General features: G+C 39.9%; 1 protein-coding gene across 3 annotated transcripts in view; it reads right to left on the reverse strand.

The window, feature by feature from the left end:
- LOC110113866 overlaps positions 1-18,219 on the reverse strand; it is a 28,348-nt gene extending 10,129 nt beyond the window's left edge. For 2 of the 3 annotated variants that reach the window (XM_020846575.2, XM_020846574.2), the window contains exons 1-3: positions 17,672-18,216; positions 17,451-17,511; positions 4,933-5,186 (exon numbers count right to left, since the gene is read on the reverse strand). In XM_020846575.2, coding sequence (XP_020702234.1) covers positions 4,933-5,186; positions 17,451-17,511; positions 17,672-18,124 — 768 coding nt within the window. In that variant the 5' untranslated portion in view covers positions 18,125-18,216. Of the gene's footprint in view, positions 1-4,932; positions 5,187-17,450; positions 17,512-17,671 lie in introns of all 3 variants that reach the window. The other variant, XM_020846576.2, reaches the window with a different exon arrangement.
- Positions 18,220-19,125: the final 906 nt, after the last annotated feature.

Below are 19,125 nucleotides of genomic sequence, written 5' to 3' on the forward strand. Positions count from 1 at the left end.
ACACACCTTAGACTTGTTTGGTTAGGACACGACCTTTAGCCCTAGGTTAGGCTAATATTTTCTTTTGTTGTTCAGTATTTACTACATGCCTATATTCTATAAATGCAATTCTTAAATTTTCAGTCAGTTATATTATCTTATTTACATGCATTTCTTTTCTGAACGGCATCTACGCTCATATATATCTTTCTCTTTTATCTTATTTTGCGAGGTACACCGAGACTTGCACGATCAAGAATCAATGGACAATTTGCTTGCTTGGAATTATTGAGTGGCTGCGCCACGCTCAGGTATGATTTTTTGCAACCTAAACTCCTACTTATATATCGAGACTGCTACACATCACACACATTTTGTTGATATGTATTCTAGCATGTTTAGGTAGCCAGCCATAGGTTAGTGCACTGACGAAGCTTTGGCCCTATAGGGCAAAGCTTGCCCCCCCTTCTGTGAACCCTAGAGACCATTAGGGTCATTTAGGCCTGTAGAGTAGACCACCTATTTGTGCCGGTCGGCATCGTTGTTTTCCCACACGAAGTGGGCATCATTGTTTTTCTGCTAGGATCTTGGCCTTTTCCGATTTTGGGTACGATACCCTCCACCTTCTGTGAGCCTTAGAGACCCTTAGGGTCATTTAGGCCTGTAGAGTAGGCCACCTATTTATGCCCTTGGGCATCGTTGTTTTCCCACACGAAGTGGGCATGACTCTGATGATTTTCTGTGCGGGTACCTTGCCTGGAGGGTACCCTTAGGGTGTGTTTATTTACTTTTTCTGTACTCTGGATGTCATGCACACATCTGTTCTTACACACTTTTCTCCACAACGCACCTTACATGCATGCATTGTATTAGTGGACCAAAGGACATTTCTTATTTTTGCATCTTTTCATGCATCATACAACGATAGGTCTATTCGTCTGCATATTGTAGAGTCGTTGATTTAAGTCTTCTGAACTATTAATCGTTGAATCCTTAAGATAGAGCCTTCCCATCTTGCATACATATAGGGCGATTGGTTGTGCCTAGGATTTTAGCTGGCTTCCTTTTTCAGGCAAGGAATAAGTCCAGACTGCATTAGTTAGGTCGTAGGTGTTAATGTCGTATGTACGATATTACACCTCTTATAGATTTGAGATCTAAAGGTGAGTGGTACAAGTGAACCACTATACGCCTTATCGGTGGGTAAGTCTTCCTTCCTTTCAGAAGCTATAAACCCTACCCATCTGCGTCACACGGATGACGCCACCTCCTTCCTTCTCTTGTGCATGTCTGATTGCGTCGCCCTTCTTTTTCTCCAGTTTCCACTTCTTTGAGCCGACCGGATGTTGACTGGACCATGTGTGATTGATTAAGCCAACTTGGGACACTCTTTCTCTTTGATTAGGAAAGCCTAGAAATCCCCTTGCACTAAACCCATTAGAGAAGATAATCTAATATCCTTAATCGAGAGTTTTCCTAAGTCAAGGCTTATGATGTAATTAACTATGGGGGCTTGCGCCTGTAGGAAACCGATCCCCACGATCAAATAAACCTCATTCGAGCTGATGTATCGAATGGGGGAAATCTCGTGAATTTAGGGTTATAGATATTATTATCCATCGAGGTTGGTAGGTGAAAACCTGCTATCCTCCATGGCTAATCGTATCTATAACTCCATCTGCTCTTCCATCGGCCTGCTTGTGTTGATTGTAAAGGCTTACGACCATTTTGTCCTACGGGATAGTGTGATCGTACCCTTTGCATTCGAATCACACGAGCAAAATCCTTTCGGAGACCCACAAAGGGCTTCATATTGTAATGAGGTAAATTGTCGAGTTATGCTGTGTGGTATGAAAAAAAGTGTCAGGCGTATGCACATGGCAGATTCCATTGCACATTTCCCACATAAATAAAATTGAGATATGCCAGGCTTTGAAACAGTTATTATAGAGCTTGAAGGAGGATGAAATATTCCATGGGACATGAGTGCATAACCTAACATTAAAAGATTACATAAATTTGGAGAGAATTTATAGTGTTTGATTCTATCATTTGTGCTAGATTTAAGGAAGTATAAGACTCTAAGTGGGGACTAGTAAGAAATATACAAAAATGAGAGAATGAAAACTAATATAGAATTCATTACAATTAAGATGTTCCATAGATTGTTGACGTGACAACATGTTCGCTCTTGCAAGCTTAAGGTTCCAATTTTTCTCAGGTTGATTGAATTTAAATTTTAAATAGATTTCCCCTGAGAGTAATGACATGGTTTATTTAGATATGGGTTATACTTCATATGAGCACAAGCCCTCAGAGTTAATTACCCTATTAACGCATTAGAAGAACACTCTCGACTAAGGATGAAATATATTTAGTCTGTGCAAGACCCACCAATAGCTACTTCCAAACATAAGCAGTAAGACACTTTATACCCAAATAACCAGACAACTTCTAAGGAAGTTGTAGGACTTGTCAACCAAATTCTAATTAATGGGCAGCCTTTCCTATAGGGCTAGGTTATAAGACCAACTAATGAGCTACTTCCAAAGAGAAGCAGTAAGACCCATCATATCCACATAACTAGATAACTTCTAATTTGAGTCATGAGATCTATTATTTTAGAAAATTTTTAAATAAAATATCAAACCCTCCAACAATAACCAACGGGCATCTTGATCTAAAGGATTAGATTGTAAGACTCACTTTTAGACAACTTCCAAACAAAAGTTGTAAGACCTACCTAAATAATTAAATCCACGAGTAACCTTGTCATAGAGCTAGGATGTAAGACCCATCTTTGGGCAACTCATAAGTAGAGTCGTAAGCTACACTCCAAATTAAACCTACAGGCAACTTCTAAAGGAGTCGCAAGACCTGTCAACCAAAATAATTAGGTAGCTTAACCTATAGGGCTAGGTTATAAGACCCGTCAACAAACAACTTCTAAGTGAAGTTATAAAACCCACATGTTAGGGAAATTGTTAAATAAATTGCAATAACCCTAAAACCAAAACAACCAAATTTAAAACCTTCGGGCATCTTAGTATATGAGGCTAAGTTGTAAGAGCCACTTTACGGGCTACTTTTAATGAAAGCCATAAGTCTCAACCCAAATTCAAATATATGGGTTACTTCTAATAGAAATCGCAAGACCTGCTTTAATTCAAACTTTTGGGTGACTTCTAAATGAAGTCATAAACCCCAAACCAAACCAACTACTAGGTATTATAATAAATGTAAACCCCAAAATTCAATCAAACTAAAATTCATATCTAACCACTTCAGTCTACTCAGAATACCAGAGAGGAGGCAACTCATGGTTGCTGATCAGATTCCCTAGACACTAAGGTCAATGATTGCTAGTGTTGGTAGACTAAAACTTATGGTATACCCAGGATGACAGAATCATGGGATCTTGATCAGGTTTACCTTTATTTTCCCCACAATTAAAACTAAAACACCTAAAATTTATTCATCATTAATTGGAAGTTTTCTCTTACGTATTAAGATGGGTAATCAACTATGAGTGCTTGCGCTTATGAGAAATAAGGACCAAGATCTAATTAAACCCGACACTATTCTCAGGAGAAATCTAGTTAATTACCATCTGATTTAAGGAGAATGGAATTCTATGTTTGTAAAGCAGGATTCATGCCTTCACGTCGTTTTTCTTGAGCCAACAATTATCAACCTATAGTTGGATGTCCCTGAATGGTAAGCTTGAGGCTACAACTCATTGTGTGGATCACTAGCATCCATCCTCACCCAAAAATAAAGCAGAAAAGAAGTGCCTTCCCCTTAGGGATAGGAAAATCATGTTTGGGATAGTGGCCATGCTAGAACTAGAAATCCTATATTTTGCACACCAATGAAGTCTGAGTTATAGGCTTGCTTGTGCATTGTTTTTTTTTATTTGGTTACCTGAAAAAAGAATGCAGTGTAAAGTAAATATAGTGTAAAATAAATATAATATATTTAGATACTTTAGGACTATTTGATTGACTGCAAAGTAAATGCATGGGAATTATTTTTCTTGTTTGGTGAGGTATATGCAGAGTAAAATAAAAACAGTGTATTTTGAATATCTTAGGGGTTGTTTGGTATTGTATTAGCAAGGACCAACAAACTGGAATAAACTTTGCAATTTATTCAATTCTCTATCAAACAAGTTACTGATTTTCATTCACTAAAAATAAAAAGAGCTTCTCCAAACTGCTCAAGCAACACCATTCTCTTCTCCATGCTCACTCCCTGATTGACAAAATAAATTCTTCACCATTTGGCTCACCATTCTCTTCTCCAAATTACTATGTTCAGAATCTTTCCAAAACTTAATCTATTGAAATGCAAGACAAATGAGAAATTTTATGAATTTTTTTAAGAAAACCTGTAATACTCATAATAATTTTCAAAACAAAAATCTATCCTCCTATTTATCTCGTAGGCAAAAAAAATCCAAAGCAAAGACATTCATCTAATCTCTATTTGAAACCATAGAAATCCCGAAACAAAGCTAGTTTCAATTCAGAAATGTCAAAAAAATTGTACAAATAAAAGCCATTTACCCATCCGACTGAAGTTCGAGCGAGAGAGGGAAGAAGTTAGGTCACTGCCTGTCGTGGGCAAAAGTGTCACGAGCCAAAGCGTCGCTGGAACGTCGTAGGCGAGCGGGATGCGAGAGTAAAGGAAGGAAGAAGGAAGAGTGCCTGCGGGAACTGTGGGAGACAAACAGTTGGGTTTTCACTCGTTTTCACACAAGAAAGATGCGATGTATTTGGAACTCGCTCGATTTCAACGGATTTCAAATACACTACAAATGGCCAAGTGAGTTTTGAATGCTTTACATTACCCCTAAATGAATCCTAACAACCCTTGATTATGGTTGTGCATGGATTTTAATAATTAATTAAATCAAATATCAAAACGTTAATGATGAAAAGATTTAATTACCTGAAGCTCTTCCGAACAATTCATGGTTATTGCTGGAGGAAGGAACTTCTTCAATGGATCATCTTTTTGCAAATCTGATGAAATAGAAGCAGAAATCTCAGCCTCACCCAATCCTCGTTCAATTTCAGTGAAATCCATAGCCAAACGAGACTTAATCTTGAAAAGCTCAGGCACAACTGCTGGTTGAAGGCATTCATTTTGACTGTTTGGCGCAAGTGTCTGAGAAGTTACTGGTACTGTTCTGCCAGAGTGCCCTATAAACACCAACTTGTCAAATAACTAAGAACAGAACAAAGAAGCTACCTCATGAAAGAGCCTAAAAGTTGCATTCAGACACCAGCTACAGAACTGACATCTGTATCAAAACCACAAGGCTACCTCATGAAAGAGCCTAAAAGTTGCATTCAGACATCAGCTACAACCATTCACATTTAAAAATTAGATCATGAATCACTTTGAAAGTCCACAAACAAACAAAAAAAAAAATGAAATTTAATAGCCAAACTTTTTTCCATTTGCATTCTGTTAGGCCGGACCTAAGCCGGCTGAACCGGTTCCTAGTAGACTGGTTCACGTCTACAGGCGGAGGCAACAGGGGGAGGGGCGGAACAAGGAGGGGCCCACTCACTAATTAATCCTTGCTTTGGAGGGAAAAATTCAAATTAGGGGGCTGTTTAGGGATTAAACTTTTATCCTTTTGCTTTAATTAGTCTTTTTGGCTAGGGTTTGTTTTTCATCTTGAATTTGAAAGCGATTTGAGATCTAGGGTTTGTGTTCTTAGGCTCTAGGCTTTGCTAGAGAATTGGAGAGTTGTTTCTTCCTCTCGAATCGAAGAAACTAGTATCTTGTAATGTTTTTTTTCTTCCTAGATTGAATAGAAGTTTTCCTTGTGTTTCTCTACAATATCCTGAGATTCCTACATTGTTTTTTTCTGTTTTCTCTCTGAAATCAGCATATTTCTTGCTGTTTTTACCGATTATTGCTAGGTTTGCTTGCAAACTTAAGTATTTCCCTTAGGGTTACTTGCGAACTCAAGTATTTCCTATCAAATTGGTATCATAGCGTTGTCTTGGGACCATCGGCGGCTGAAATCCAGAAATTTTAGCAAAAAAATGTCATCTGCAACAAGACCTCATAAATCTTGGGAAGGAAAATAGCCGGAAGGAAAGTTGAAGTATTGGAGGGAGAAATATGTCAACTAAAGACAAATTTGGAGGAAAAAATCGCTGATTTTCATAATCAATTTGCTTCCATCCATGAAAAGATGTATGGAAGGTTCACCACTTTGGAAGACATGATGAAGAAGATGTTTGAAGACAAACAAAATCCAGCAACATCGGAAGCAAAGGAGACCACCGGCGGCATGGAAGAGGCGGAAATCCGAACCCATTTAGGGGGAAGGAGAATCTGGAAGTGGAGATCCTTGAGGGAGATGATTGAATGCCTCCTCTATAACCATTTTCTAGGGAGGAGATGAGTATGGGCTAAAAGGAGGGGTACTAAATTTGTTGGAAGAAGGGGGGAGCTGAATTTGAAAGGAGAAGAGGGGAATATGAGGAAGGGTTCGGGTATGATCGTCGGAGGGAAGATCATGACCACTGGGGAGCACTTCCTCTTCGAGGAATGGGAGGTTATGGAGTTAGGGGAAACGGGGGTGACCCGAGGGTGAGGAAACTGAAGATGCCCATCTTTGAGGGTGAGGACGCACATGGCTAAATTTATAAGGTGGAACGATACTTTGAAGTCAATGGGTTGACTGAGGAGGAGAAACTGATAGCGGCAGGACTGTGTTTGGAAGGGAAGACACTGGCATGGTACCAATGGCGGGACATGAGGCAACCCATTCGAAGCTGGAGGGAGTTCAAGGATTGTTTACTAGAACATTTCCGAACCAATAAGGGAGGAGACTTCTACGAACAATTCTTTGCCCTGACGCAGGAGGGGATAGTGGCAGAGCACCGTAATCGGTTTCAGTACCTAGCTAGCAGGCTGGATCGTCTATCTGAGACCGTGCTTGAGGGGAACTTCATGAAGGGGCTCAAACCGGAGATCAGAGCAGCTGTTAAGAGTGATGAGACCACGCGACTTGGGAGAGGACATGGAGTTAGCGCAGCTGGTCGAGGACCAGAAGCATCTGGAGAGGGGGGCTCAAAGCAGTAGCTATGGGGGATCCTACAGGATGACTACTACCTTTCTAGCTCCCAAAGGAGCTGCACCGGGAGTTTTGTGCGAAGTACTAAAGGACAAGCCTGGAGGAGGGAAACCTGGGGAAACTTTAAGAAGCTTATTGAGAAGGAGATACAGGAGAAGAGGGCTAAGGGGTTGTGTTTCAGGTGTGATGACAAGTACATGCCAGGGCATAGGTGTAAGGACTGAAATCTTCAGGTTCTCACCGTCTATAATGACAAAGAAACTTAAGAGGGAGGTGAGAGTGGGATAGTGGAGGAGGAAGAGAACTTACATATGGATGTCGCAAAAGTCTCTCTAAATTCTGTGGTGGGATTCACCCCAAATCACACCATGAAAGTGAGGGGGGAAATAGCAAACCGTGAGGTAGTGGTACATATCGATAGTTGGGCCACCCACAATTTCATCTATAATCATATCGTAAATTTATTGGGGGTGAAATAAGTGGACACGGGAGAATATGGAGTGATGATGGGTGATGATGGGCACGGGGAAGGTGGAGATGGGTAGAGGAGTTTGTAGGGGAGTGAAGTTGATCATTCAAGGGATACAGGTGAGGGAGGATTTTCTTCCCTTGGAGTTGGGGAGTACCGATGTCATCCTAGGGATGAATATGGCTGCAGACCTTGGGGGAGACCAAGGTCAATTGGGGTGCTCTGAGGATGGAAGTGATGGTAGGAGGAAAGAGGATGGTGATCCAGGGCGATGCAGGGTTGTCCAGGGCCGGAGTATCTCTCAAATCCATTATCAGAACCATACAGGAGATGGGTGGTGGATATTTGGTGGAGCTGCAACGCTTAGAGAGGGCAGTGTGGAGGAAGAGGGAGACATTGACATGGCAGTACAACCACTCATACAGCAGTTCAGTAAGGTGTTCTAGCTACCTCAAGGCTTACCACCACCCAGAGAGCAGGAGCATGTAATCATTATGGAGGGGGTGTCACCGATTAGTGTGCGGCCCTACTGCTACCCCCAAATTTAGAAGGACGAGATTGAGAAGCTGATCAAGGAGGTGTTGGAAGCAGAAATCATCAGACCAAGTGTGAGTCCTTTCTCAGGTTCGATCTTACTGGTCAAGAAGAAGGATGTGAGCTGGAGATTCTTTCTGGTTTACAGGGCATTGAATAAGGAGACTGTGCCGGATAAGTTCCCCATTCCGATGATCGATGAACTACTAGATGAGCTGTATGGAGCAGTAGTATTTTCTAAGATGAATTTGAAGTCGGGTTACCACCATATCAGGATGAAAGAGGAGGATATTTAGAAGACGGCATGCAGGACGCATGAGGGCACTATGAGTTCTTGGTGATGCAATTTGGGCTCACAAATGCCTCTGCCACTTTCTAGTCATTGATGAATTGAGTGTTCAGGTCGTACCTACGTAGGTTTTTCCTAGTTTTCTTTGATGACATACTGGTGTACAATAGAACCGAAGAAGAGCATCAGGAGCATATAAGGGTGGACTTGGGAGTGCTACAGGAGCATCAGCTTAGGGCCAACCTAAAGAAATGCAGCTTCGCACATACTAATGTGGAGTACTTGGAACATGTGGTGTCTCAAGAGGGTGGCAGCAGATCCAGCTAAGATTGAAGCCATGCAGAAGTGGCCTCTACCTAGGAACTTGAGGGAGCTGAGGGGATTCCTAGGACTGACAGGTTACTACCAAAAATTTCTGAAAGGGTACAACAACATAGCCTTGCCTTTGACAGAGTAGTTAAAGAAGGATAGCTTCATGTTGGGAGAAGTGGCTACTAGACTTTTGAGAAACTTAAGAAGACAATGACCACGATACTCGTTTTGGTTCTACTAGACTTCAATCAGACATCTGTGGTTGAGACAGATGCATCTGGATATGAGTTGGGAGCCGTGCTAATGCAGCAGCATAGATCCCTAGCCTACTTCAGTCAAGTGTTGACAGCTAGAGCAAGACTGAAGTCTGTATATGGACGGGAATTGATGGCAATCATGTTGGCTATTCAGAAGTGGCAACTATACCTGCTAGGACGGCATTTCATCGTCAGGACAGATCAAAGAAGCTTAAAATACCTGTTGAAGCAAAGGATGGTGACGGAGGAAGTCTAAACTATTGGGATACGATTTCAAAATCCAGTATCGACCAGGAATTGAGAATAAGGCGGCTAATGCCTTATCCAGGTGTGGGGGAGAGCTTCAGGAGATAACCATTTCAATACCCATGATGGTGGATTGGGGGTATCCAAGAAGAAAGTGTGCAGGATGAAGAGTTGAAGAAGCTCCTGATGGATCTACTAAAGGATAGAAGCAGCCACCCAGGTTACGCCCTCAAGGAAGAGAGATGTTGTACCATGGACGATTTGTGATGCCATGAACCTCCATTCATATTCCCCAGCTATTGCAGGAGTTCCATGGGAGTGCCATGGGAGGCCATTTCGGAGTGAAAAAGACATACATGAAACTTGTTATTGAATTGTACTGGAAAGGGATACATAAGGATGTGCAAAAGATGGCGGCAATGTGTGAAATGTGCCAGAGAAACAAGTATATGGCTATGGCTCCAGGAGGTTACTACAACCCTTATCAGTTCCCAACAGAGTATGGGAGGAAGTGTCCATCAATTTTATAGATGGCCTACCACGATTAGAAGGGTTCATTATTATCATGATGGTGGCGGATATGCTGAGTAAGTATGCACATTTCATCCCTTTACGACACCCATACACTGCATAGACAGTAGCAGCAGACTTCATCAGGGAGGTGGTTCGTCTACATGAGATTCCAGAGTCGATAGTATCAAATCGTGACAAAGTGTTCCTCAGTCAGTTTTGGAGGGAACAGTTCAGGTTATAGGGCACGGTCCTCAAGAGAACATTGCTTACCATCCCCAAACGGACGGGCAAACGGAGATAGTAAATTGGAGACTTACTTGAGGTGTTTTTCTTCTGAAACACCAAGGATGTGGGCTAAATGGTTGGCATGGGCGGAGTATTCATACGATACTTTGTACCACTCAGCTTCTCAGATGACCCCTTTTAAGGTGATATATGGAAGAGATCCTCCACATTTAGTAAACTTTGAAAAAGGGAGCACACCAGTATCCTCAGTGGAGCAGCACTTGGAGGAGAGGGATAAGGTGTTGGAGGAGTTGAAGAAACACCTGATGAGGGCGCAACAGATCATGAAGAGGCAGGCAGACTCACACAAGAGAGACGTCCAATTTGAAGTAGGTGAGAAGGTTTTCCTGAAACTGCGGCCCTACATGCATAAGACATTGGCCAACAGGAGAAATGAGAAGTTATCCCCAAGGTATTTTGGCCCTTATGAGATATTGAACAAGGTTGGAGCAGTGGCATACCGCTTGAAGTTACCCCCATCTGCCACTATACATCCAGTATTCCATGTGTCAAAGCTAAGGAAGGCTATAGGGGAGCATGCAACCAGTGCAGAACTGTCACAAACATTGACTGAGGAGATGGAGGTGGTCTTAGAACCCCTGAAGCTAAAAGGGGTGAGAAATGACAAGGAAAGAAACAAGGAGATGTTGATTGCATGGAGGGAGCTACCTGACTTCGATGCCACATGGGAACCATATGAGAGGGTGAAAGATCAATTCCCTTCATTTCACCATGAGGACAAGGTGAGTCTTTGGGAGGCGGGTAATGTTAGACCGGCCCTAAGGTAAGCTGAATTGGTCCCTAGTGGACTGGTTCACATCTACAGGCGGAGGCAAATTGGGGGAGGGTCGGAATAAGGAGGGGCCCACTCACTAATTAATCCTTACTTTGGAGGGAAAAATTCAAATTAGGGGGATTTTTTAGGGATTAAACTTTTATCATTTTGCTTTAATTAGTCTTTTTTGCTAGGCTTTGTTTTTCATCTTGAATTTGAAAGCGATTTGAGATCTAGGGTTTGTGTTCTTAGGCTCTAGGCTTTGCTAGAGAATTGGAGAGTTATTTCTTCCTCTCGAATTGAAGAAACTTATATCTTGTATTATTTTTTTTGTTCGTGGATTGAATAGAATAAGTTTTCCTTGTGTTTCTCTCCAATATCCGGATATTCCTACATTGTTTTTTGCTGTTTTCTCTCTGAAATCAGCATATTTCTTATTGTTTTTTACCGATTATTGCTATGTTTGTTTGCGAACTCAAGTATTTCCCTTAGGGTTACTTGCGAACTCAAGTATTTCCTATCACATTCATGCTTTGTAACTTCCATACCACACATCTTGTATGATACATACAACAGAACAGATAACATTGGTACGTAAGTGTTAAGATAAAATTTTAGTATAGGCTTACACAAATCCAAAAAATGATCAATCACATAAAACATACTAATCCTTTAATATTAACCACATATCAACCAAAACATTCACCCATTACAGTACTGAAATGGGAAGAAATAGATACAAGAGAAGAACGAGACTGAGAGAAACATATATGGGAGGATGCTTCAATAACTCATTATTTTATTTAAAAAAAATACAAATAAGTGCTTCTAATGCAAGACTAGAACAAAGATGTGTTCTTCGTGTTTTTCTTTGCTCACTTGCAAGTATTCAAAGAGAATATTTGTAATTAAAAGAAAAGGTTGTGTTCTTCATGTTTTCCTAACTTTGCTCGCTCACATGCACTTAGAAATGGTATTTTATGCTTGAAGGTGAAAATTTTGTTTTTCAAATTTGCCCACATTGCTCTCTTATGGCCTCCTAGGAAGGCTCTTTGTGATTGAAAGTAAAAGTTAATTTCTTTAAGTTCTCTTTCATTACCCATTTATGTGCCTTTGGGAGGAGACTTTGTGCCTAAAGGCACATCTAAGTTCTACAATTGCCTTCCTTACTCACATATATGGTGGTTACCTAAGAAGGAACTTGTGCTTGAAGATAAAAGTTGCAATACTTGGGAGGAGGAGTCTTTATGCTTTAAGACGACTAACATTCTTTGAATTCTCCATCCATGGTTGCTAATGAACACACCTTATAAATGGTCTTTGTCCTTAAATGTAAAAGTCGTGTTCTTCCAGTTTGTCTTCCTTGCCCTGTAACTGGCTCCTGTGAAGGAACTATGCTCAAAGTTACAACTTAAGGCATTTCAAATTTGCCTTTCTCATTAAAGAGAAATCTCCTGATGGTTGGTAGCAATTAGTGCCTATGAGAAATTTTTTTGGTCTTTCATTTAACATTTTTTATCATCACCTATACTTGACCGAGTTAGGTAATTTTGTACATCCTATGAAGTTGGTAGTTCTCCATATTAATTATTGAACTGGGCAATTTTTGTATGCACGAAGGAGTAAAATAATATATGTATATCTAGTAGAGTTGACTGGTTTGCATAAATCGAGTGGATTTAATTCTAATATACAACCTAGGAGCCTCAAAAAGGTTGTCTCTAAGAAGAAAAACTTTGAAGGTTGGCCTACAGAGGGGTCATATTTTGATCTACTCCATCACAGAAAGGTTTCAATGGAGTTGTACGAGAAACTCAATTTGAATGCTCACTTTAAGTTATGAAATTTGTATTTTTAGAAGTTTTACTTCTCCTCTTTTGAGCATTGAAGAATGATTAATGTAGGCCAGAGCTTCTTAGACTTAAAACCACTTAGGAATGTTGTATAGACTTAAGCCACATTTGCAATCAATGCAAAATTTGAATGATCTAGCATGGAGGCTTCTTATTTATGATGCTTGCTATGATGTATAGCATTCATTCTAAGAATGTGCCATGGGTTGTGCCCTGGGTAATACCCTCTTCAACCACTTTTGATAGGACCATAAGGTTCCCCCTATTAGGATTCTCCTCACATGTTGTTTGTCTAGGTCAAATCCTCTTCAACTGTTTCCTAATAAGACATTAGTAAGACCTCTTTAAGATTGTCCTTACGAGAAGATAAAATGGAACAAACCCTCCTCAATCAATTCTTGATAAGCAAAGAGTTCTCTAGGACTCTCTAGAACTTGTCCTTATCAAAAGGTGCTCAAGGTCGAATCCACCTCTTGATGAAATGCTAAGGTGTCCTCATTTGAATTGTCATTACGAGTAAGCAATATGGTCAAACCCTCTTTAATTTTTGCCCAATGGGGTATATGGTGTCCCTCTGGGGTTGTCTTTATAAGGCAATGGTTTAAGTTAAACCTTCTTCAACTAGTTCTCAATTGTTTTTATAGGACAACGATTTACATTAAACCCTCTTCAACCACTTTTCAATTGATTGTCTTTATAGGACAATGATTTACATCAAACCCTCTTCAACCACTTTTCAATTAGACATTATGATGTCCTCTTTGAGATTTTGTCATTACGAGGAGGTGAACAAGCACAAACCCACTTTGATTGCTACAAATTAAGATGCTAAAGTGTCCTCTTAATGACTATTCCCATATAAAGATGGCTTGGGTCGAAGCCTCTTTAACCACTAAATGATGGGATGAAAAGGTATCTTCCTTGAGACTTATTTTTTTAAGGAACATGATTTGTGTGGAAGACTCTTCAACCACTTTCTAATGGGATGCTAAGATGTTTGGTTTTTGGGAAGTCCTTATAAAAGGGAAACTTGGGTAAATTATTCTTCAATTGCTTCCTAATGGAACAATTAGGGCATTCTCCTTGGGACTTTCCTCATGAAAAGAAGATGATCTAGGCCAAACCCCTTCTCAATGGGACATTCCTTATAAGAAGAGAGGGTAGACTCATAAACCTCACAAAGATGGACATTGATTGATATGAGTTATGTTTGTTCGTGATGTTAGAATGGCTTCTCAAGTAGTGAAATATCATTGTACGTCAAACAACTATTGACGATGCCTGAGGCTCTCATAGGATTACGGCTTCAGCTTGAGCTCCTTTAAAGACACGCAACGAAAATATAAAACATGAACACCCCACTTACCAGTTGAAACGTCTAGGAATGATCTCTAATGTTGAAGTGATGTGGACATCCAACCGTCCATGACTATCCGATGAGGAGTTCAAGATCAAGGATGGCTTATTTGTAATTTTCATTTTACCTTTATTTAAGGGTATTGTCTTATGTAAGCCCAAGGAGCAAAATTGTCTTTTCATTTTCTTTTAAGGCTTATATATAGAGGCTCTTGCTCTTGTATGAGATCAAGGATGGATTATTAATAAAATTTTGTTTGCACATGTGTTCTTTGGAGAGAACTTGAGTGAGATTCCTATGGGAGGGAAGTGGAGTTTCCACCAGCAGCAGGATGGGTCCGGGCTCGTGGCGTGAAGTCCCTTGGAGAATGGCAACGTATCACCCGTCAGTTTTCGGAAGAATCCAAGGCTCATGGTTTTATCTTTTATCTTTTGTTTTTGTTCATTCTTGTTGTTCCTAGTCATCATCTTCATTCTCTCCCTACTTCCACCAAACCGGCCCTAGCTCCACCACCACCTAGCCAAGCCATAGCCGTCGGCCTCCCATTGGTCCCAAACCGCCGACCGGCCCTTCCAAACTCCCTCCATGAATTTTGAATTTCAAAATTCAAACCTCCCTTTTATTACCTTCCTAAAATAGCTCATATCAATTTGGAAAGTATATTTATTTGAAATCAATTCTTTATTTGAATTTCAAAGGCTTTCCTTTTTGATAATCCATAATTAAAAAACCTCCCAATTACATTAAATTTGAAATTAAATTCAGATTTAATTCCAATCCCCAAATTAATGCATATGACCCACATACATTAAACCAAGACACCCATGTCCACTCCCCATATGGCCGACCCTCCTCTCTCCTATCTTCTCCCTCCAAAATTCAAATCACACATTAAATCATTTCCATAAGTGTCCACTCTTAAATTGGTAAGATTTAATTTTCAAATTTCAAAGCAATTTGAATTTATAAATTTATTTCCTAATTTAATGAAACCTATTTTAGGAAAGTTCTTGAATTAAGTTCAATTTGAATTTGAAATTCAAAAAGGATTTAATTAAAACCTTTCCTATTCCCAATACCCAAATTAAGAAGCTATCAATCCACCTCATCAATCCTCCCCATGCTTGATTGCCGCCGGCCCCTCTAGGGTGGGATTAGGAAATTGTTTCCTAAATCCCAAAATCTCCACTTACGAAACAATTCAAACCTCATTAATTTGGCCACAAAATCAGCCCCGTCAAGTGGAAATAATCCCAAATCCTAGCCTTACCTGACCGCCTCCTACCCAGCAGCTTTGCTAGGATTATCTTCTCCCAATTCCTCCTACTCTTCACCCGGTTTGGTGTTTCCTGCACCCCAAGTTTGCTGCCATAATTTTGCTGCTATCCATGAAGTTCCAGTCTAGATTTTGCTATCCAGAAAATTCCAACCAAGGTTCTTGCTGGCCAGAAATTTTCCAACCAGGACCTTTGCTATTCCAGCCCTCCTAACGCTAGGAGACAGTTGTCCTGCAAAGTCAGAGTGGCCCTCTTGCTGTCCAACGTCCTCAGAAGCCACCGTTGCCATCCAGAACTTTCTGAAATTGCTGTCCCAAATTTTCTATTTGATGTCCAAAGGTTCGAGAATGAAATGTGTTGTTATCCAGACACCCAAGGAGCCACCACTCGATATCTATTTCCTCTCAAGCCCTCAAACCACCACAGGAACCTTGGATAACTTCTTTCTTTGGGTGGCTGCTATCAATTCCGTTCTACATCATGAAGTCACTAGCAAGCTTGAAGGTAAAGAAGAATTGAAATCAATTCAATAGACTTACCCCTTGGAATGAACACAAGAGAGGAAAGGATACCCTTAGATTAACCTAGTATATTATTTATAAGGTCTAGGATGAAGGGTATTTTTAATATCTCAATAAAGCTATGTTGCATCTAAGATCATCATGCCCCTAGTAAGGATTAATTTCTTCTAATATATTAGAGATTAGTGCATAGTAAGATTTGATTTAGATGATTGGAACTATGATGATGACTATGAGATAATCGTCGATGGTGACTCAAATAGGATGGTTAGATTATATGTGGAGCATCGAGATTGGAACTAAAGAGATTTGACAAAATAAAGGATAGGTGAATCTAAAAGAAAATTGGCATAGTCAAATGGGGTGAGAGCTGGAATGATATTTGACTAATCTAAACCTCATTGCACATAAATCTATTGAGCAAGAAAAGTGATGTCCATGATCAAACATTCAGTTTTAATTGAGAGTTGTTTCAGGTCATATCAAATATAAAGAAACGTGTATAACCTTAAGAATGATTCCATATCCATCCACTCTTTTTTTACATTTGTTCTCTGTAATACTATCACAGCTAGCTGACCATGCCTAATGGAACCCAATGTTATACAATGCTATCATCAAAGAGGAAACAAATCAGACTATTTTCATCTGTGCAAGCACAAAAATGCCTACCAAGTGTGTCAAGGAATAAAAAAAATGTTTAAATAATGTGTATCTCATGATATCAAATAGCATAAGTACCTACAACAATTACTGAAACTTTCATGGCATATAATAAACTGATTTAGAGTAATTAAATATTTCATATCTTCCCAGCTTTAAAAAAATGGATAAAGAGATTTAGAAGGTGAAAGAATTTAGAAAAGTATTTCTCTTTAGTATTTAGCCTGAGAACAACTAATCAACAAGATCTTTTTGGGCACTCTACAAACAAATCTACCACCTACAAAGTCTTTTAGTTGCAGAATTCTCAAAGGAGCATCATCTTCTCATATTTTCTCCCCATCCAAAAATAAATTGCGTGCTACTAATCTAGTTCTTAATATTTTAGGCCGTGTTTGATTTTGAAATATTATGGGAAAATGAAATATTGTTTGACTATTTTGTTTGGGATAGGAACTTAGTTTTACCTACAAAATTAGAGGGTATGCTTAATTCTCCTTATGATTCTCTACTTAAATTAGAGGAAATGCTTAATTCTCTTTATGATTCTCTACTTAAACCCAGTGAAAATCTGTAGTAAAATTGAAGCATGAATAACATTATTATTATTATTATTATTTAAAGCATGAATAACATTAGGTTATGTTCATTCTACAATTTATTGGTTAATCCTTAAAAGAAAACAAAAAAGAATTTTTTGTTTACACAATTTCCACAAAAGAGTGGAAATCTTAATTAAATTCTTTAAAAATTTTCATTGCCATTTCAATATCATCTCCTCTCTTTTACTTCCTTCAAATAAAACAGAACATCAAAAAATACATGCACAGTAAACGCAACAGGAAGCGAGCCAGTTTTCAGAACTAGCATAGAATGTCACAAAGCACATTGATGCCTAAAAAATACCCAGAGGCAAACACAAGAAATATGCTCATATAAAAAAAAGTGCCTTCTTGGAGCATTAGAAACCACCACCCGATAACAGTTTACCAACTTTGAAATTATGACAGTTTACCATCTGGACCTTGAAGCTCCGTCCCAATAGCAATATAACAACCCTCATCTATCTCTTCCTCCTGCCAAAATCACGTAATAAGCATGCTTTCAGAAAAAAGATCAAGAACACGAAATCCTGCATTCTATTACTAAATCCAGAAAGGTAGCAGAAATATGAAAGTCAGGCATAAAGAACCCTAACAAAGAAATTGATGTTAAAAAATATAGAAAACTAATTGCCTCGATTTCAGGAGACATAGCGGCCTCATCATGGGCGTAATCCACTATAGTTAGTGCACCTCGACTCACTCTCCGACTAACCACAGGCTCCTGCGTTGAAAAAGGAGGGACAGGAGCCGAGGGAGGTGAGAGAGAAACCGAGCTAACAAGAGAAGATGGCTGGGATCTAGAAAACCGCTGCTGCAACGAAAGAATCGGCAGCGGCAAGGGATTCATTGGTGTTTTGGAATTGACGCCGCCCTTAGCACAAGTCAGAGAAGTAGGGGTAAGTAATGGGGTATTATCGCGAACTGGAAACGGCAGGCGGCCGCTTCTGATGTTTTCATCACTCGATATCTCGTTCGCTTCTTCGCCAGCGCCGCCACCTGCCGACGGTGCGTCGAAAGCTTCTTCATCCTCCTCGTCATCCCCATACAAGGAAAGGAGGGTTATTCCCTCTGCTCCCGCCGCCATCGTTGCTAGCCGGAGACCCGGGACCCTTTTCTCGCGGTCTCTTCCTATCCTGGGGCCCGTAGGGGTTTAAACAAGTTGAGCTCCATTCAACGAGTGGAGTCGAAGTCGAGCTTTGAGTCAGGACTGGAGCTCCATCTTCATTAATTAATTAAATTGAAGCTCGATCTCCAGCTCAAACCTTATTTTATAAATTTGAGTCATCTCATTTATTATGAAATATAGAAAATAATTATAATTTAAATAATTATTATAATTGATACGTCATCATAAAATTAGCTTGATCGGGCACGAATCTTGAGGCAAAAGCTAATTGGAAATTTCAAAAATTAATTTTTGGGAGCACCCGAACTCCGATTTCAGCGAGCTTATAGTCAAACTGAGCGTCTCGGAAATACGAACACAACGACACCAAGATCAACCCAATCCGAGCCCAAATGAGTCTGAATCAAGGGCTCAAAGTGCTGTTGGAAGGTTCAAACCGCAATTTGAGTTACCAAACGGTCTCCGATTTTGACGAGCTTATACTCGAATCGAACGGCTCGACAATACGAATCCAACGAGCCTAAGATCACCAAATTCCGACATCATTAAGGCCTCTAAATGTTCAATGAACGATGCACGATTGAAGGGTTTAACATCAGCTGTCCATTCAAGCCACTCTCTATTCGTCCACGATCTCACACCTATTTACGAGCTATGCCACTCCAGAAAAACTATAAATTGAGCCCTCATTCTACACGAAGGGGACTCAAGTGAAGAGAGAGAAGAAGAAGAGAAGAAGGAGGAGAAGGAAGAAGCTCCTCCTCGACCACCGCTGGAATGCTCGAACTGTGAAATTTTGGTTGGTCCCCGAACGACGTTCGGCATCCACACAAAATAATTTTTCCCTTTATAAAGCCTTGATTCCCTTGCACACAAATGTTACAATTCTCCTAAAAAATATAAGAAAGTGTTTGACAAAAGTTTAAAAACCATTAATTAAATGGCCTTAATATGGACAC

Source organism: Dendrobium catenatum, unplaced genomic scaffold (assembly GCF_001605985.2).
Source record: "Dendrobium catenatum unplaced genomic scaffold, ASM160598v2 fragScaff_scaffold_370, whole genome shotgun sequence".
NCBI classification, from domain to species: Eukaryota; Viridiplantae; Streptophyta; class Magnoliopsida; order Asparagales; family Orchidaceae; genus Dendrobium; species Dendrobium catenatum.